This window comes from Ptychodera flava, chromosome 8 (assembly GCF_041260155.1).
Source record: "Ptychodera flava strain L36383 chromosome 8, AS_Pfla_20210202, whole genome shotgun sequence".
In the NCBI taxonomy this organism is placed as follows: domain Eukaryota; kingdom Metazoa; phylum Hemichordata; class Enteropneusta; family Ptychoderidae; genus Ptychodera; species Ptychodera flava.
This window is the reverse complement of record NC_091935.1, coordinates 30,404,211-30,425,817: the sequence shown is the minus strand read 5'-3', so window position 1 is coordinate 30,425,817 and position 21,607 is coordinate 30,404,211. Positions and strand designations below refer to the sequence as shown.

Below are 21,607 nucleotides of genomic sequence, written 5' to 3'. Positions count from 1 at the left end.
AGCTATTATCCTTATAGGGTTCAGCCCTGGGTCGAGAACACGAGAGCTTTTAATGCGATTTTTGAGAAACGGGGTTTCTATTTAAAGAAAAATGTGTTACCCTGAGACCATGGAGCTAATATATAATGCAATTCTGTTTCTATCTTGACTGTGGCTGGTCCTCTTGAGAGGGCCAAGTTTATTAAATTCTATTTCCCTCGCTCTGAAGAGGAACAACGTTATTAACCTAAATTTCCCTTGTTAACGTTTAGTATGCATTGATACTGGCTTCTGACAGACCTATTTGACTGTTTCATAGTAGCCTAATATTGAAAGAACAGAAATATCGATTTCTTGTGTCGGCTTTGTCGACCATCAGAGAGCGGCACTTGTGTGCACACCAGCCGGAAACCTATTTAACAAGTATCGATATACTAGACCGTGTGTCAAGAGGCAACATCAATTTTAATTTCGAAGCTGTCGTCAGCTGTAAATTAGCGTATTTTGAATATTTGTGGATGGCCAACCTCGATTACGCTCATTTCCTATCATTGAGGCCCTGGCACTTTTGTTAAATATACCGGTTATTCTAACCTTTTGATGAAAAGGGTCAATACAAACGAGAATGGCCTTGAAAGACATAACATCTGAGCTTTTTGTGAGTGGTACAAACTGATCATAATACAGCCATTTTGCTCTCGTTCTTACCAGAGAAGTACCTTCACTTGAAAATCTAAGTGGCCACAAAGCCTGCCATAGTTCATAAGCTATCCTCTATAGGATCAACCGATGCTTGTTCAAAACGTTGTTGCAGAGGCGATTTGGAACATGTATAGGCAGGGGCTTTTAAATCAAGAAAGAATCGTATTTTATTTCTCATTGGAGAATATCATGATCTTGCTAGTACGTATTGAGAATACCTACTTACAATACTATCGTATACCCTGAAGCCTTTGGAATTTCTTCTCAAAATGTATTGGTTTACAAAATGATTAGACATGTGCCAAATGTTGATAAGAGTTGCTCACTTTTCTCTAAATACTTTACATCACTTTTTTGTTTATCCGCAGACTTCTGTATGCTGTTCGTTAGCGCAATATTCCGTCTAATATAAATATGACGTGTATGCGGTGTATTTGTATATCATAATGCGTTTCTTGCACATGTAAATACCAGATATACCAGTTATCATTTTTTAAAAATTATCTCTAGATCTACAATCGGTACATGTATGAACCACGCTTACATTTGCATAATCGTCAGACATTCAGAGAAAATAGCCATTTTGTTATCACATTTACTGACCAACCAAAGGTTATCGTCCCATTGTGTTATTATCGAAAAATAGTTCAGTTTAACGTCAGGGCCCCCTAGCTACTCCGAAGATAAGCTTTGGATTCTCAGCATTACAGGCGGGAGAAATAGGAAGTGTCGACTTGTAAGACTGTTCATTCATACAGGGTATCCATGAAAAATACACACAAAACTTCAGACTGAAAAATAGTATGGTTTTCGTTAAATCATGATATCCCTTGACCTAGTCGCCTCAAATCAAAACTTCAGAAGTGGACTGTAATTATTTGTATGGTCCCCTGTCATTTAAGATGTATAACTGTGAAAATTGATTTATGATATAATGGAACCTCTCGGATTTGGCTTCAGTTTCTTGACGATTACTGAAACAAAGTAAAGACACTGACGTGTATGACCCCCAAAACACGTAACAATTCGTTTTGTTTGGAATGTCTAGTGTGATCACGTTCGGTAGACCGGACACAATAAACATTTATGTAGATTCACGAACTGTTTGCGAAGATACGTGAAGTCGATGACGCACTTGACATGTCAGAATGAACCTGTAGCATTTTGCGCGTATGGATATTTCACAGTCAGGGTTGATAAATTATCCAAAGTTACTGTACTCATATCCTGTTTACTTCAAGTGACTTTCACCTTCTCAAATTGACAGCTTTTCAATGCACTACAACCTTTTTCTTTGTTACAGTTGTATGTAAGTCAGTGAACCCGCCTTTCAAAGTGAGCCACAGTTAGGGCTGTACGGGTATTTTCCAGTCTCCAGTTTGTGTGAATTCATTTAACACTCAAAGAAATAAATGCATTGTAAGTCTCTTGTTTTGTTAGAATCGAAAATCGTTTTGCAGATAGCGGTTAGATTGGGAACTGTTTTAAATGTCAGATATCGGTAATCTGGTATTAACTGTGTACACGTATTTGAAGTATCACTTAATGATGCCAAAAAGACTCAAACAAAATTACTCAAGGCTTGTTTTGGCATTTACCAATTTTGTGGAAGTACAAAAGTACTTCAAGTCTGAATGCGTTCAATAAAATGACAATTGAAAAGTTATTAGAAATAAGCTCCCCTGAATTAATGAAACCAATTTTCTACAATAATTCCTATATTCCTATATTCACATTCAGTGTTAAAAAGTATAAAGGCTTTTTTCTATACCAGGTGGATCGACAGATGGGGTCAGTCTTCGTTTATTGGCGAAAGATGTGCACAACCTTTGTATTCTGAATATGTTATTGATGCTTTCAGCACCGTATTGTGTTTATTTTATTGTATATTTTTCACTATTTTGACATTGTGTGTATGTGCAAATAATAATGTATTGAAGTCAAGGGCATTAAAAGTTCTTCCAAAGTAATTTCATCAGCTTGAAGATGTAATGAACGGTTTGTTCACCTGAACAGTTGGCGTTCAAATGAAATTAGTGCCTTTTTTTGCAGCGTAAATTATTTCATATAACAGTCATGCAAATATGCGTTTTTTCACACGTTCCTGCATAAACGCTTCCGCCCACTCTCTGATACTTACAATTTCCTAAAGCCTCCGGACCACCGTATTGCCGTATACTCTGAGGTAGGCCTAAACTGAAAGCAATGATTAATTCATGATTTCTGTTGCGCAATGTGGCATTCATGAATGTGTTTGCCGATAAAAATCTCCCTGTTGAACGTCACACATTCTGTCAGTTAAACTAGTGCGATGCAGGTTTTGAATCGGATAACAGTGTTGCGAAAGCGTTCCCCTGTCGAGCAATTTCGTATGACAGGAACACTGTTGTTCAATATTTCTCGCTCCCGTACTTTGTGCGCATGAGCAAACAAGCGATTCAAAGCTTCCGGGCACGTGAAATGTCGTCATTGCATCAAAGCTATTTTCCCGATAAGATGGCTCGTAAAAAGGACAAATCTTCATTGTATTCTGACCCAAAGCAACTCATTTTCATGTGTCTTAGGTTTTAGGGTCTCCAATGCATTTCAAACCAATCTAAAATTTACCTTTTAGACTGGGGGTACGGGCCACTGAAAATATGAACAAATTGTTATACAGGGATACCACATCGACTTAAATTCTGAGATATGCCGTCCTTCAAGCATAAATTTAATCTCGTTAGAAAATCCATCTCCTCACCATTCATATTAAGAAGCGAACTGCCATGTACAGGGTTACGTGGAGTTTCACTTGCATCCCCAGATACCAAAGTCTGAGATACTTTAAATATTGAAGCCATTGTTGTTTATATCCCCAGAAACATTCGTAAATGGTTTAAAATTCCCCTCGTATTGTCTGACTTATGCGTCTTTTCATACGCAGCCTATAGAAATTGTAAGAATACATTAAGCTCATCCTTAATTTATAAGCATTTTTATCATTCAAGTATAATTTCCTTTTTGGTGTTCCCGTTGAATTTTGAGGTTTGGAATTAGTTTTACCATTATACTACAGTATGGCTGATAGTAGTTTCTGTGGCCAAATGAATCAAACCAGAGTTTTGCCTAAAGAAAGAGGATACATGCGGCGGTGTCAAGTCCATCATCTTGTAAAAAGCCCACGTAAGGGGGACGCAGTAATAATACAGAAACGAGTACGCGAAGGGGAAAACTTGGTTTCTCTTGACATTGACAGAGAAAGAATCATCAAAAAGTCTACTGGCGTGTACAAAATTATTTAGACTGGAATGGCATTTTACCAATCTTTCCTGGTTTCCCTCGAGATGGTTGCCGTCGACCAGTGGATGTATTGCTAGCTTGAGAAATGTTACCATAATGACAGACCCGGTGGCGCGGAAGTCAAAAACCGCAAACATAGACATCATGACAATGTTACGCAGATTTGCTCCAAAACAGCGACAGACCTTGTGTCGCCAGACATTGTTTGAAAGTGTCATCGGAGATGATCCGGAGACCCCTATTGTCTCTGAAGGCCAATTTCTGTTACTATAAACCATAGTAAAAGACTGAAATGGTTCAGCACTGTCAAAGATACCCTTTCACAACCACTGATAGACCCAATGTTGCAGACTAGACATAAGGTGGCGTTCCATAACACAGCGCGCCTTTTTCTGAATATCTTTTTTTTTTTGAAAATATTCCTTCAAATTTCTTGAATTTGTCAACCAAAGATTAAAATATTGATTGGGTTCACCTTTTAGCATGACAAGCAGTCGCAAGTTGATTGAGAAACAAGTGTAAATTTATGTAAATCTATGTAAATCACTCGATTTCCAGGCTTGGTTTTTCTCCCGTGTTCAATATTTCAAAAACAATTAACTCCACTCTGGGTGGGTCAAATTTTCTGAAATTTTCACATTATGTTCTTTGAATACTATGATAAGGAAAATTCGTTTTGGCAATGAATTCTTACATTTTGAATAAGTAGTAATTTCAATTTTGCTTACCATGATTTTAATCACTTTAATATTTGAATGTCAGTCTTTCAACCCCTGCCATTTAAGAATAGGATCAGATAATGCAAAACAAAATATGGGTTTTTCCAAGTATTCTCAGTTTCAAATGAGATATTGAATTTCATAAATTAGTGTCAAGTTATTGACCTAAATTAGTTTTTATTATCAATACCAAAATTGAGGTTTTCTGCGCAAAATATGCCAGTACCCTCTTCATCCTACGAGGAAACTATTGCTACTGTACTAAGCTTTAGATATTAGATTTTAGAAATAAAAATATACAGTATTAGGGAGTTTTTATGTCATCTTTGATAAGAAGTATTGCTTTTAAAAATGTGTTTTGGTTAAGTTAAAATGTTAAGAATAAAATTCAGTGTCGTCGGGTATAATCACAGAACACTGACAAATTTGTCAGCGATAATTACAGTAAACTAATGACAACCAGGCGTCGACAGAGACAATCTCTGTTTAGCAAAGATAAATCATAAATAATTAATTACACCGTGGGGGACTAATCGTAAGTCAAATTAATCAGATGATGAATATGGGGGTTACCCTAGACAATTTCCAAGAACCCACCACGGACCGTGAACCCACAGAGGACCATGCGTAAACTATTAACAGACGCGTTTGACAGCAAATTGTTACCATAACACCGATGACGTCGACACGCTTACGATGACGAACGGAGTGTCAGCGAGGGTAATGAACACCAACTAACGACGACTTTTGTATCATCAAAAACAGGGCCGTCGTTAAACAGACTCGATGGGACTCTGAAGTCAGTAGCTTAATGCCTGACACAGCGCCATCCGCATGATTGGATGAAAACTGAATCAGTATATATACTCATCTCCTATCGTGCATTCTTGTAAAATCTTGGGTCATGCCATGTCACGTCATGTCATGTACTGTACTGTTACGTTATGTGCTGTACCCGTGGTATTATGTTATAATTTAGAATGATATATCATACTACCAAAATATATTGATGCGCTTCAAACAGCAAATACCAAAGACAAATGTACGACGATTCTAACTTTGTCGAAGACATAAAACGGTCATCAAATTTGACTTAGCAGACCTGCACACGTGAGCAAATTGCCGTCTTATCAGATAACCTTTTTCGACCGGCAATGACATACAAGATGGGTTCATCGATACCATCAACTAGTTGACTTTAATGAGATTGCCATCAGCACACCTGTTACCTGTCGCCCAGAAGGATTTTCGTAATCGGATATACCTGATTCACTAGGGAGAGGTTTACTTGTCCAGGCAACACCTTGAAACGTAAAGGCAACGATTCGCCGAGATAGTGCCTTTGTTGACGTATTGATGTAACGCGCACCTGCGGGCGCATTTCCCAGATTTGTATCATTATCAGGTGCCGCCAACTGGTAAATTTCATGAATTTTGCAAAAATCATCACAAAACATGTTTTGAAGGCTGATATACCGATTTTTCTTGTTTTTGACCCTGACCTAAAATTTGGAGGGGAAAGTGAGAGCTGTTCGTATCTGCCCTCCCACTGGCATATGCTGAAAATATGCCCTCCCACTGAAATTTGATGCCCACTGACCTCCGGTATCTACAGTCTGCCCGCTCCCCACTCCCCACAACAATTCAAGCTCCCCGCTGCCCTCTCCCCACTACTGAAATTTCCCATTGCCAACTCGATGCCCACTATGCAACCCAGAACAACGCAAAACCGAGCGAGCAGTTAGTATACCTTGGAACATTGCTCCCCTCTTGGTTAAATGCTTAATTTCTCCTGCAAGTTCTATCGAGCACGCCACTTTCCCCTCCCTCAATGTATTTTCCGGTGCCCACTGTAAAAAATGTTCTCCCTGCCCGCTGAAAGTATTGAAATTTCTTCCCCGCCCACAGTAAATATCGATATTTTCTCCCCGCCCACTGATTAGTTTTGAAATTTGCCCACCCGCTGAAAAACTTCGCACGAACACCTTTTTGCACGAACAGCTTAGTTGGCGGCACCTGCATTATGGACGCACGAACCCCGTGATGATATAATGCCCACGAATGTACCACGAGTTATCTGTAGTATGTCTTCGCAGCTACTCCAGTTTGACCTTGACGCCACGAGAAAGTTAGGAGGTAGGAGAGAGACACACACAGACAGAGAAACAGAGACAGAAAGAGATAAACGGGCAGAGACTATCAGTAGTAAGGTCAGGGAGCTTTGTGAACAGACTATATGTCAGACCTGCTAGAGTGACATATAATAACGGAAAAGGAGACAGAGTGAGCAGTGCCATTTACTGTGTATATATATATATATATATATATATATATATATATATATATATATATATACACACACACAATTGGAAATGTATTTGATGTTTTCATCAAACTACTTGGTAATATTTAATAAATTCCGGGTAGATTTAATTTTTGACCGAACCTTCGGGCATGGATAACAATGGAGGCAATCTGGATTTGTAATGCCCGCCAACATTGTTACTGACCATAGATGTATGCGAGGATCAAGGAAGCTCGGAAATCATCGTCCTGTGTCTTGTGACTTTGATGAACTTTGGCATTTACGTGACGTCATAAAGCCTATACTCGAACAGTTGCTAGTATTTGGTATTTCCAGAGATGCTCACTTCCAGGACATCACCCAAACCTAAGTTTTCGCTCTATAATCTATTGAAATTAGGACATTAGAGATCACATGACTGTGTGTTCATTTTCAAGGAAAACTTGATTCTAAAATGTACTCTCCCACGATGTCTTGTGCGAAGCAATGAAGAAAAAGAACTAACAGCATTGCGTGCGCATGTAACATTTTATAGAAAGCACCTTCTGTAGGAAAACAAACTATACATTAACCAAAATTATTGCAGGGTTTACTAGTGGATCTGCCAGTGGGATTTCCAAATTGATTGTTTGCTGGGATAATGTCCATTACTCATATTGTACACACTAATTTAGAAGATATACATCTACATTTCCTGTCGCAATCACTTCTTGTCAATTCCGTCGATCAGATATTATGATTTTTCAACGATGATATCTGATATGTTATTTTTTGTCCTTGATTTATAAAACCGGGGACCATCAGGAGTCGCCACGACGCCTCCATATTGGGGTCGTCGTCGTCTCTCTTTCTTTCTGGTATGAGCGGGTTGATTATCGATCTCGTTGCCATGGTGCTATTCTAATTGCAGGAATGGTTTGATGAGTACATGAGATGGAACACCTCAGATTATGGCGGCCTGGAATACTTCAAAATTCCCTCCGATAAGCTATGGATGCCGGACATCGTACTCTATGACAAGTAAGTGAAACAAAACCAATCGTGTACATGCATTTACTTCTGTTCTTAGATTCATTTCAGGTAATTATCTATTTAATACATTATTCCTGATATATGAATCTTAGCTTATCCATCAATTATCCCAAATCCCCTACGTATTCGCGGGAATCCATTTCCCCATTAAGACTCCATTAGCCATGCCAACTGCACATGTAAGGAAGCGCACCTCAATATTCTTAACTATCTTTCTATGAGAGCCAACCGATTCTTTTATGTCTGAGATACTTTTGTTTTTGTTGTCGCGGTACTGTTGGTAGTATTTCAAAATCATGATTCAATATTTCGAAGGGCAAAGCGCTTAAATGCCGGAACGTTACAGAAAGATGAAGTGCATGGAGGGAAAGTAGTGTCCCAGGCAACGGGTCGTTTTTGTGACCCAGATCAGTATGAAGCATTCATCATTCATATTTTACCATGACAACAATGCAAATCCTTGCTCTAAATTTAGTTTTCATCGGCAAATCGTTAAATCGGTGAATGGGATTGAGCGAGTTGAATCGAGTACTCAGAAAAATGGTCAGTTTTACCGACAAAACTATGAGGATACAAAATCAAATAGATTTTTTGAGTCAGATTGGACCCTCCAGTTCGACAACCGATGGATTTTACCAGTCGACCTGTTTGTCTTACGACGATACAAGGGATGCTTTTTCATTTGGAATAATCCAGATAACACAAAGACGTTGCCGAAACATTTCAACTCTGCTAGATATACACAAAGGTGTGGCATGGTGTACATAACCGGAACGGTAAAAATTGCTGCACAGAAGAAGTTTCCCTTCCATTTTCCGAGCCAGTCTCTTTTTCAATGTACAGTAATGGCTTTGTTTTTTATGTAACCCATGATCGGTGTATGACAAAGTGTAGCTTTCACACCAAGCCCACTGAGAGAAGGAGTCGTACTTTTTCTATGGATACAAGAAGTTTTTTATCACTTTTCTGTTCACTGAACTGTGCTATCTTGAGTGAAGCTTTATGACACCGTGTTTGGTGTACATTCTGAATAAATAGCTCACGAGAGTACAAGACAGTGTATCAAAACTAGCCAACATCACACTTAAACTTGAAGGTGTACTTCACTACTTTAGACATCAATATCTCACGAACCTGTCATCGGCGATTTTATGCAGGTATGTATAGCCGATCCCGGCCGATTGTGACTTGTTCACGGTAGAACAAGTTGCGATATCCTCGCATAGGGGCCAGATATTTCCATTGCTGGCATTCCTTATAAAAATAGACAAGACTCTCGAAGGAGAAGTGTATGTCCTTCGGAGGCTTAAGTTCCCCGGATGTGCTCCAGCATAATTGATGTATCGCCGAGGAAATAACAACGCATTATTAGAATCTCTGTGGACGGGAAAATTCTCTACACATAGTCCATCAATGACACTGTATCAATCGTTTGTCCAGGGAGTAGCGCCACTTTCTTTTCTGCCAATTGCTGACACAGTCTTCCTTTTTATTAATAATAAAACACTCATGACTCTTTCTCATCAGTTGCAGCATGCGTGTTTTTTATGTATTCAAGTCCACAAAACTACCTTTGTGACAAAATTTTTGCGTCGCGATGGCAGGATATCGTAACATTGCAGTAATCTACATCACGAAGATACATTAGACTCCTTGGACAGCCAACATCATGGTCTTGCGACGTATATTAAATGCTTTAAACGTCAAGAGTTACCATTGGGCTGTGTTGGAGCAATTTTGCTTATATCAGAAAAACTGATCAGGATACGGTAAAACTTTTCCCCTTAATTCTAGCCCTTTCTGGCACCCAATTGCCCAATCTTTCACACGTGAAATGTTACATGTGATTTGTGAAACACATTAATCGAAAATAATTTTGAGTCCGGATTTGAACGAAGTCAATAGAAGCGATATTTCCCTCGCATAAATACAGGTTATATTCTGTTAGGAGTATGCTCTTTGTGCGAGGGGTGGGGTTAGGGGCAGGACATTATTATTTAGCTAACTCTTATAGAAGACAAACATATGCATGTACTAGCCATAGACACTTGAATACTAATCTATTTGGCTTTTTTACATCTATCTCAATTGCATCGAAAAGTGCCGACGAAAAATACGAAGACTATCGGAAGAATCAAATCTGTGTGATTTACTCCAACGGTTTCATCAACTGGGCGGCACCGGTGATTTTCAAGAGTTACTGCAAAATCGACGTGAGGAGGTTCCCCTTTGATAAACAGGAATGCCCATTTAAATACGGACCATGGCAACACGATGGTACTGAGGTTGAAGTTCATGGGATAGGTGAGTCGTGTTAGGGAGCCTTCCGTTATTATTGGGGGGGGGTGGGAGGTGGGCCGGAGGACTCTGAGGGTGGTCCATCATGTAAACTGTGACCCTCCCCGTGATGCTCCTTTCTAAAATATTACCCCCCCCCCACCACGTATCTGTACGTGTTTTGTATGTTGGTTGCGTAATTGTTTGTTTGCGGTGCAATGTTTTTGCTTGCCACGGTATTGGTGAGACAAATTTCAGACTTTTGACTTTTAAGTTCTTCATCAGAATTATGTGTTAGCGTTGTATGTTTGATTTTCTTTTTACAAAAGATGAGTAATATATGTGTCCAACTTGCCTAGGAGTTGGTATTTCCAAAAAAATCAGATAGTTTTATTCTATTACGGAAAGGTTAAAATAGTTCGAGTATTTGCTTACACACAGAGAAACATTGATCGAATTGATCGAAGGCCTCAGTATATTAAAAACAAACACATGTAGGCCTACACTTAAATGATATGATAGAAAGTTAGAGAGTATGAGTAAAAACCTATTAAAGCCAATTATTACGCTTCAGTATATGAGATACTTGGCGATGTGGGGTTACAACCCTTTGGATGGATGGCTCGTTCAACCACTGTGGTACGGTGGTTCAAAGTGCAGTACTGCTCATTGTTTTTGAGTGATGCATGCGCGATGAGTTGACTGTAGACAGCAGTAACAAGCATTGAGCGGAGATATTGTCGACTGGGAACAGTTATCACCGACGAAGACAGCCGACATTTGTAACACGTGTCCTCACAAACATTTATTGTCACTGTCTGGCTGTAAACAAGTCAACATGTGTTCTCACTCGATGATGCAATGCCATGCAAACCCGATACTGCATGGCTGGTGTCCGTACTAACAAATATCAGGTACTGGACTGAACGTCTATAGTTTTGAGCTCGTTCACCTGACGCTAACCCGTATAGGCCTATACACAAGGCGCAATACAGACAGAGTTATGCAAAATATTAAATTATCAAAAACAAATTTGATACATAAATATATCTTCAGTGTCAGCATACCTGATGGAAAAGTAATGCTACACATGCAGTTGCAAATAAAAATTCTCTTTCTAACTTATATGGTAAAGCTTTTGAACTGAAAGTTTCGTAAATAAACAATATCAAAAAGGAGTTTCTGATATCAGAGTGTGCATTGGTTTCGTTTGTCGGCTGATTCTAACTTTCCCATGTGAAACTGAAACCAACCGTACCAAGGATAATGTGTCTCTTTATCCCGAGTATGCACACTGATCCTCGGAGTTTTCGAAAATGCTTGCCGCGATCCTTTCAAAAAAACGTTGTTCTCTTTATTTGGAGCAAATCACATCAACAACAAACAATAACGCGAAAATGAGGTGGAAAGAACTTGATTTCCCGTAGTGAACGGGTGACGGTATAGTTCAAAGAACTGTTACTTATTCACCGTAAAGTAAATTGTGTTATAATACACTTAGTGCACGAAGGTTCAAAATAACGAGGAATATACCGTGCGGCATTAGACTCAATTAACGGGTATAACGTCTTGTGTGTATAATTCTCCGGGCACGGTTACTCTGAGGATAGAGTGGCTGTACTCCAGGGCATTATGCGTTGTGTTCATTTCCAAGCTATCTACTTCATATCTTACGTGTCGATTTCCAAGTGTCGTCACGTTGCTTCCACTTTATCTTCATACCTATCATGAAATGTTAATGGAGATTAATTGCGACTCTGCTGTCGAGTGAGTTCCGATTCCATCTGTTTCCAATGTCTTTATCAAATTAGAACGATGCATCACAAAAGGAAGCGATATGCAAGCTCAGGCAAAGAGCCGGTGATTACTATCGCAAAATGAGAAGTTTTCTCAAGTAAAGAGTGCAGTAGTTTGGGGCCATCCTAAAATGTTTCTTATACCTTGTTGCGTTACCAGGTAATAATTCCGTGTTTCGTAGCGACGGCCAATGGGACCTTGTGGAGTTGGAAGTCAGGAACAACGTGGAGTTTTACCCAGACTCCCCCGGGATCCCCTACACCGATGCGACCTTCGTCGTCCACCTGAACCGCCGACCCTTCTTCTACGTCTTCAACTTGGTCATGCCGTGTGTGCTCATCTCCATTTTCACCATGATAAGTTTTTTCCTGCCGGCTGATTCTGGTGAGAAAGTCAGCTTCGGGATTACGGTGTTGCTTTCACTGACGGTCTTTCTGCTCCTAGTTGCTGAGTCCATGCCGCCGACGAGTGACGTACCCGTTATAGGTAACTTACCGCTTGAATTGCTTTCACAGTTTAAAATCTTACGTTTTCAGCTTTTTTCTTTCAAAAACAAATGGCTTCAAATATTTGACATTTAGACACCCCTTAAAGGGATACAGTCGTCGGAACTGCGCCCAAGAGTCGTATGGGACCCATACGACCAATGTAAACACTGTATCCAAGGTACGATGGTGATTGCTGAAAGTTGAAACATCTCTGTCATAATCTACACCGTATAATTTAAATGTTGCAGCTATGATGATGATATCGTGCACGAAATACGTCGTTTGTAAACAAGAAACTCGCACAGGTGCAGTTCCGACGACCGTTTCACTTTAACGTTTATGAGCATTCAGTAAGTCTGGCGATGTACTGTCGATTGAGTGTAGTCAAAACTCAAGTTTACTTCAAATGTCAAAACTTCAGATATGCAGAAACTATGGAAAGTCTCTCTTCACAAGTTATGATGCATTTGATTCGCGGACACTAAAATCTTTCAAAGGGACATAGCTCTGACGTTTGATGTTTTTTTATGCGTGTTCTCTATGAAGACTACAGCGTCTTAGTCTTCCACTCAAAGTATATTGAAGTGCAAAGCATCATCTTCGCCAACAGAATACATTGTGTACCGTAAACAATGTTACTGTAAACAAATGAATTCTTGTCCGGACTAATAGTCAGTTATAAACAACAATATTGGACATGGCACACATTCAGGCTGCGCTGTCAAGCTGCGCAAGAGTCATTTCGACGCGATTTTTGAGTAGAACAAGAACCCGTGTTTTACAAACAGCAAAATCACTGGAAATACATCAATTAAGTCACAGCTGATGCAGCTTTCAGGTGGATTAATTTAGAGGCTTTGAACCTTGTATGTGATGTCTTAGTCAACGCCTGACGTGATGCCAAAGTATGCCGCTTAAACCAAAACTCTCTCGTGTTTCAGAAAAATAGTTTAGATAACCGGTTCTCGTATATCTATAGACTTTTTAGACATATATCTCATCTTAATCAGCGACAGTCTAACACACGTGCCACAATTTTAAAATCATATAAGAAAAAAAAAACACTTTTGCGATCATTTTTGTGTGGTGGAAAAGGCCTCATCGCCATAAACCACCTGAATTTTTTTTTTTGAAAATGAATTGCACGGATACCGATCATTAATACTTTGTGTACGGTTATTTCTCACCTTGAAGTAGAGGGAATGGTCCTTCAGGGGCGACAAAATCAAACTATAAAATATTCATCAACTCTAGACCGGCATTAAGGATTACTCAATCTCCCTAGAGGTTGCACGACTCTAATGTCACATGCTGCAACGATTCGCTACTCCTCGTTCACGATGATCGATCTTTCTGTGCGCAGTGCAGTCGTTATATTTCAGCAATTGCGTTGCTCAACACCTCTGTCTCTGTCTTACAGTGACGAGAGAAACTCTGATCTCTTCCTGCATGTAGTATTATAGTTCTCAGAGGTTATAAAAATGCGAAAAAAACATAATATTCTGATCACCTTATTTTCTCTGCACCGCAGAAATTGATCATTTATTGGGTCATTCGTTGACACAGTACATATTGAATGTTCCAAATAATACTGTACGATGATCCAGAGGCTTGCTTCATGCTCCGTCTGTGCACCGAGATGCCAAGACGTTTGCTATAAAAAATGTCCTCTTGGATTTCAGCGACTGGTGGCTTATGATTTTACTAATCATGTTTCTGATTTCAAAACGAGTCTAACAATTGAAGCAGTTTGCCCGGATTAGGCCCAATTAGGCTATTGCAGTCAACCCTGTACATATAAGGAGCAATTTGCTCGGAAATGCATGAGGGCAAATGATCCTACACATAAAAAGGACTGGACACAAATAAGCGATCATAGCAAAACGTATTCGGGAAACTTGTTTTCTTCGCCAAAGGATCGATTCGTCGGCTTGGCATTCTTTTTTGTATAGACACACACTGTAATTTAAATATTTTGGGAAACATGTAACTTCGGAAAGGCAAATATTCTGAATCACTGAACTTTCAATTTTCATATTTACGCCACATTTATGGATATATTTGTCGACTGCGCATGCTTTCAATTAACATCAGATTTAAATTTGGAAACTGATCAAACATTCTTGCTAGGTGTATTTTGTATCGATTGTCATTTCCTGTTTGCAGTTCAAAAGAATACTGAAATATCGAGCATTCGGCCTGCCATAACATCCTTGTAGAAGTACAGAAAGCATATTATAAATGAAAACGGATTTTCTGTGGTTGATCAATTGAACAAATTACTGAATATGGCAAGGTATAGATAACGATAGTTTAAGCTCGACCTGCTGAAAAAAAATCATCGGAATATATTAATATATTCGGGAATTACTTTCTATGAACGGCATTCTTAAATCAACGCGAACCATCACTAGGGAGCCGTCATTATTTACGGCCTGAGGGAGGGGGCGGAGGAATCAGAGGCGGGGGTCACTCAAAAAATTGAAAGTCACAATGGGGGTTACTCAAAATCTGGAAGTGAAGAAGGGGATATTCAATTTTTTTGACATGTGCTGAAGCATTTAGTGCAGTTATGAAATAATACGAAAATAATCATAGAGAACAAAGAAAAATACTATAGGTTAAAAAATGGTAGTTACTAAAGGGAAAGCAACTCCGCACACCGTTCATATACGGTTGTTTGCGTTTAATGTATGTTAACTCTCATCCAGACTGGCGGGATTTAGGAGGTGGAAGTCTGTTCCAGAGATGTTTATTTGGAAAATGTTTTGTCTTCACGTCATGATATGGCGATGAATGTTTACATACGCCTTTCTCCTCTCACCAATCTGACCGAAGAAGGTAAAAGTGAATGGGCTGTATTTGAGAAGAAGTTGTCGTAAATTGAATTTAGTATGTGAGTCAGATCGACGAGAAGTACATTGCGTGAACGATGGAGGAAAAGTCTCTCCGCCAAGCGATTACCTATCGCTGTTGCCAATCCCCACGATGGAGATTTTTACGTTTATTACTCCGAGTCCCATGTCAGCCATTTTGTCCTTTGTTGCGCCATAGATCAATCTTTCCCCAATGATCGTCCGACGTTAAGGAGAACAGGATATGAGACTCGGCCCAAAAATCGAGGAAATGAACATAATTCTCGTCATCCGCATTTTTAGGCAGAATGCGTCTCGAAGATGCAATTTCAAACTCTCTGAATCTTAGAATTCTTTGCTGATCTTAAACTTGTCGGTCTCACTTTGAAACCTGTATATAAACAATTAGCTGTCTTTTCTTCTTTCATCAAATGTATGCTCAGATTTCTTGTGGTCCTCGCACATAGAATGGCGGCCATTTTGAATTTCAAGTAAATATAAGTTATTTGCTTCTCGTTCAAACAATTTGATCATCCTAAGCGACGTATGAACAATAGTTTGAACCACGGTCTCTCTGTAGGACCGTGTTTGAGCCTTTCATTTTCGAGGTTCGTATTGACGTAATTACAAGCATTTTGCCTTGCTTTTCAATGAATGTTGATAAAAAAGATCGTCTGATTTCCTCACTTAAGAGATGAAAAAACCGATTTGTCGTTCAGTTGGCGAGACATATGACTCGTGAACGAAAGTACAGCTAAAATTAAAACAGAAATTGAATCTGTCGTTTTCAACGCCAGGGTAGTTTGTCTCGTCACAGCTGGTATAGAGTAGGGGACATTCCATAACGAGAGGCGAGGGAGTAGGACAGATAAAGAGTCCCAACTCGACAGACAAGCAGAGAGACAAACTGTCCGATAAATGATAGACATCAGAAGGCGAGGGACAGACAAATCAAAAAGTAGCAGAGTAATAGAGACAAACAAATCTGGACAGGTGTAGACGGGAATGCAGTATACACAGGCGGACAGACCGACAGATAGTAGTAAACACTGACATAGACAGAGAGATACAATGATGTAGATTTGATTCCGGGAAATAATGGCGTGCTTATTGACCGACGCATGTGTTAACGGAACGAAAGCGCCACGCGATTGCTAAGAGACGGCAATCTACAAAAAACTTCCCACGAGCCGGGTTCTTGCAACTTCGGACTGGATAAATCCTTCTCGGAATTAGGTATCTCCTTCATAACATTTTCCATTCAAAGGTAAATCTAAAAGCGCTTCAACTTATTTTCATTCCACAGGCCAATATACAGCGGCGACCATGATAATGGTGTCATTTTCTGTGTCCATGGCGATATTGACTTTGCACGTGCATCATCAAGGACCCAACATCCGACCAATACCGAGGTGGGTCAGAAAGTTTGTGCTCGGATACCTTGCCCGCTGTCTGTTCATGTGCCGAGACAAGAAAATCTACAAACGTCATCTGCGTGGCTCCAGGTCCAGAGAGCGGGTGCCCATCATGGAATACACGGAAACCTGTAATTCGTTGCTGAGCAACCAGGATATGGAGGATAACGGAATCGTTATCCAGATGAACGGGCCTAATGAGAACATCAAGATCAACAACCCGAGTTCCATGTTGCACACGTCGATGACGTCAAGTGGGAACAGGCAGACGTTCTTGTATGGACGCGACCAGTTGAAAGTTTTAAACCAGATCTTGCAACAGGTGCGAACTCTGACAGACAAACTCGAGGAAAGAGACAAGAAAATAATTTGGCAGAACGAATGGAAAGAAGTCGCCGAGGTCGTCGACAGACTTTTCTTGATTTTGTACATTTTAGGTACCGTTGCGACGATGTTAATTATAGCCGCCCAGATTACATTCTGAGACAAGTCGATTGAGTACAAACATTTCACTTTACATGATACAAATGTGGTTACTACGGTAGCAGAACAAACAATACAATTCACAGCCGGTTTAAACAGACCGACACGTGGCCGCTGGGAATCAGAATAAAAATACCAAAGAGACGTTACAAATAATTTTTTACAACTGTTTGAAGTTCTGTCGCCCATAGTTACAGTGCTTTGAGAAAGACATTTTACGGATAAAAGCATCATTCTGATTGGCTGATTTGTAAATCTTATATTTTCAAGAGATTCGCTGATTGTGCTCATGCGCTCTCTACCATACTTCATAGTTTAACAGTGACGTCAAGAAGGGTGATGGAAACAAAGCAATAAGGAAAAGTGTTACAACTTAATAAAAAACGTTGAAGGTTAGGATAGTCAGACACCTGTCTTATGGTAGATATTCTTGTTTCTCTGTTAGCACCGATGAGTATATTTAAGGAATTTTTGATGTTTGAATATTTCCTTTTAGGACAACAATTTACTTCTGACTTCTGTGATGTTTCTGTGACTTGCCAAGTGATGTGTTCTAAAATTTTATGATTTATAGCTGTTTAATTGTGTTTTCAATTAAAAATAGATAATCCAATGGGCAGGACTGTTTTGCTATGTATGTATGTATGTATGTATGTATGTATGTATGTATGTATGTATGTATGTATGTATGTATGTATGTATGTATGTATGTATGTATGTATGTATGTGTCTGTCTGTCTGTCTGACTGTCTGTCTGTGTAAACGTACTTGTTTATGTATGTATGTTGGCAGGAATGCATGCATCGTACGTAATATGTGTGTGCATGCGAGTTTGCAGTTGTAGTAAGTCATTTTGTGGCAGCTCATTAGTATGTATTTGTTGGTCATGTCTATGTGTACATATCTGAAAAATGCAGGGCTTTTACCGACAAGGGCAAATTGTATTTATTTCAATTGAAGTTTGGTCAAATTTGCGAACTAGAAGTAGGCATATTTGTCGTTGGATAAATTTTACTTCCAAATGACGAAAATATTATAAATGCAATTTTGATCGTAAGGGGGAGACAATCTTTTATAAATTTGCCTCTTAGAACAGAAGCTGTCGGTCAAATCTTTTCTTTGGTAACCATGGTTGAACAAGTAAGGTAAACTACAGTTGTAAACAATAATATTCGAAATACTTCACACGCACATGGAGACAGTGTCGACAAAAATTGCTGAACTCTGGACATTTCGACACGTTTCAGCGAAGAGGAGAGGAAACCCGATCGTTAAGTGCGAAACAAAGCTTGTGGCAAAGATATCGAAAGGAATTGGTGATGGAGCTAAAGGGACCTGTCATTTTAAGGTAAACGAGGATGTGTTTTGTTCGGGAGTCATGACGGGAAAGAACACGTCAAGTGGGATGGTATTTTGAAAGTACCATCGCAAGGTGGGCCACTTTGGAAACACACACTAAAGTTCATGGTCACTTATTTGTATGTTTTATTTTTTATTACAAATATCTTTTATAGTGTTCTCATTTGTAATTTAATTTCCTCAAATTTCAGTTCCATGCAATAAGATTGAATTAATTAGTTGACCAAACGGCTTAAGCCGAAGTTGTACTGATGTCTCCTCGTGATTGTTGAACGCGACTTGAATAAGACTTACAATGCTTTAATTTGAATCCGCAATTTACGTCAGTATATCGTTCCCACCTAACAAAACTGCCCTTTAACTGCTGTTATGTTTTAATTATAAATTTTGAAGTTACTGTTTGATATTACTTCCCCACCACTTGATTGAAATCCCTGACTTTAACCACTGCCTAGTTGTACTGTACTTTCTTTTGGTCACTGTATAGTGGTTTGCCAACATATAAAAAATGACAATTTATGCCAGAAATTTGCAATTTCAGATACAGGGCATCCCTCCAAAGACCTCACGTGTGTTTGTTTAGTCCACAAAACATCCATGTAAATATTTCCCCATAGCTTTATGGACTCTTTTACCATACGATTGTTTTTCAACAGCAGGGCATAGTGCATGCCATACATACATAAAGTGTCTCTTTCGTCATCATTGTCAACATCACTGCCACTGTGAAGACCGCTACATTTAGATGATTCCCGAGTCAACTTGACGAAACACAATACTGACAATACCAAAAACTACAGAATGACAAGGATATACGGGAACAGGAGGAAACATGTATGTAAAGAGCAACGATTGACATAATCTTTGTGCATAGCTATAATTAAAGTCATTGTGGATATTTGAGCCGAACAAATATGTAGATGATACAAATTGATTACCCCTAATATTAAAAATGAAATTAACAAGGATGACAAGTTGCACAAAATTCGGACGTATGCCAGTCAGAGGCTCGAATTGAATGTAGGAGAGTTTCTCAACACAGTCTCCTCTGATTCGTCGTCTTTGAGTAGCAGGGGGCGGTGATAGTTAGCATAGTGAAATCCAAGAAGTGGTTAGTGTGAAAGACTCACATATTGACAGTTTTAAGATTTCTATGATTGAATGAAGGTATCCAAATGTAGCTAACCAGGCTTTGGATATATGTCCATTTTTGTCATATTTACACACAAGTGGATGTGGATGCACGAGTGCGAGGTAATATTTGGATGATGCGGGGGAGGGGGTCACTTTTGTTTAAGCGTTGAAAACTGGAGTAGGTTAATGCCCCTCCCCCAGTTAGTTAAAATTACAGAGTCACTGTAAGGTTTGGAAAATACATATTTCTTTATTTTATTTATTTATTACTCATCCAACAGGCGAACCAAATTACTGGATGAAGTACCGATAACCCATTCAAAATGGAACAATGAGGAGTAAAGTGCCTTGCTCAAGGGCACAACACCGTGCTGGAGTCTCAAACTCACCATCCTCCGACAGTGAGTCCGTTACTCTGGACCTACCGGGTCTCGAACTCACCATCCTCCGATAATGAGTCAATTACCCTAACCACTGCCCCACGGTGCCTCTACATTCTTTCTAGCACTACCTGTAAACGGTTCATGGAAACTTCGTCTAAAAACAACTGTCCCCAGGTATGTACCATGTCAATTCGCTCCTTGTCCCGCAACCACTTCATCCCGATAACCTTCGTGTCAAACAATATCCCAAATACCAACTTGTCCAAAACTCCTACAAAAGGCATAGCTTAGAACCATAACTCAGGGCTGCCAACGATTCGCAATAAATCATGATCGCATTAAGGTTTCTATCTAGACTTTCCAACGAGCAATGATGTCGACTCGACGTTGCGACAGGCTAGCTTTGCGTTGCGGGGGTTGGATGTTGTTACCCCAGACCTGCATCACGCAATAGTATTTTTGCTGAAAGGAAAAACAAATTCAACTTTCACCACAGAAAATGGGATAGCTTAAACCCATTGATTGATAAGTGAAGATTCTCACTTCTTGTCACTAGATTCGTGTGTACACTTTTGTTCTTCTTTTGTTGCTTTGTTTAATATGGAAATTAAAAAAAAAATTAAAAAAGTATTTTTGGAAGGTACGACACTGAGAATAAAGAAACACTACCGAGAAAAAATAAGTGGTCCAAAAGTTAGCGTAGCTTGACGCCATGTAAACGGCGGTTTTCCATCGAATGGGCTACGTAGCGAAATTGATTTTATGCGTCTTTTACCTGGGTATGTGGTTGTAACGGGCACGGCTAAGAAGGTAGGATAAGACGAGCAGCTGCCAGAAATTGCACACTACAGCGTGTGAACCTGATCAGATAATCTGTCGCTTGAGGGCGCACATCGGAAACCTGTAAATGACCCCCGAAATGGAACTTTTAGGAGATGATTCCATGATTCTTCCAAAATCCCCCGATGTCCTGAAAGTAGATCAGAGGGTTTGTTCTTGGTTGACGCTAAATTTTGAATGATCGGGCAACAATAACCCAATAATAGTAAATGGACTGCCAGCTAATGCAACAAATATGGGCTAGTATCTAAGTCCAATCAGCGAAGATATTAAAGGAAAACTCTAAAAGAGTATTTTTTAGTTTTATTTAAACGTTCACAACCGTCGATCTTTCATAACATTTGGTGATTTATTGCTCATGATGGTAGTGGCAAGAAGGACAACGGGGCAGTTTTGTACTCCTCAGGGTTTCATTTATGGGAAGAGGTAATAAATAAAAACGAAAGGACGCTTCTAGTCGCTAGAGGTCTACAGACTGCGAAAGTCAATATATCAGTAGCTTTTAGCATGAAGCTAATTGTAGGCCACGGGGCTGTGCAGGTGTGCCCTTTTGTTGATAG

General features: G+C 39.5%; 1 protein-coding gene across 1 annotated transcript in view; it reads left to right on the top strand.

Moving 5' to 3' along the window:
- The window catches only part of LOC139139036 (neuronal acetylcholine receptor subunit alpha-10-like), a 48,722-nt gene extending 30,774 nt beyond the window's left edge, over positions 1–17,948 (top strand). Inside the window, exons 4-7 of the mRNA XM_070707734.1 lie at positions 7,895–8,004; positions 10,118–10,320; positions 12,250–12,576; positions 16,740–17,948. Of these exons, the coding sequence (XP_070563835.1) occupies positions 7,895–8,004; positions 10,118–10,320; positions 12,250–12,576; positions 16,740–17,332 (1,233 nt within the window). The 3' untranslated portion in view covers positions 17,333–17,948. The remainder of the gene's footprint in view (positions 1–7,894; positions 8,005–10,117; positions 10,321–12,249; positions 12,577–16,739) is intronic.
- The last annotated feature ends 3,659 nt before the right edge of the window (positions 17,949–21,607 follow it).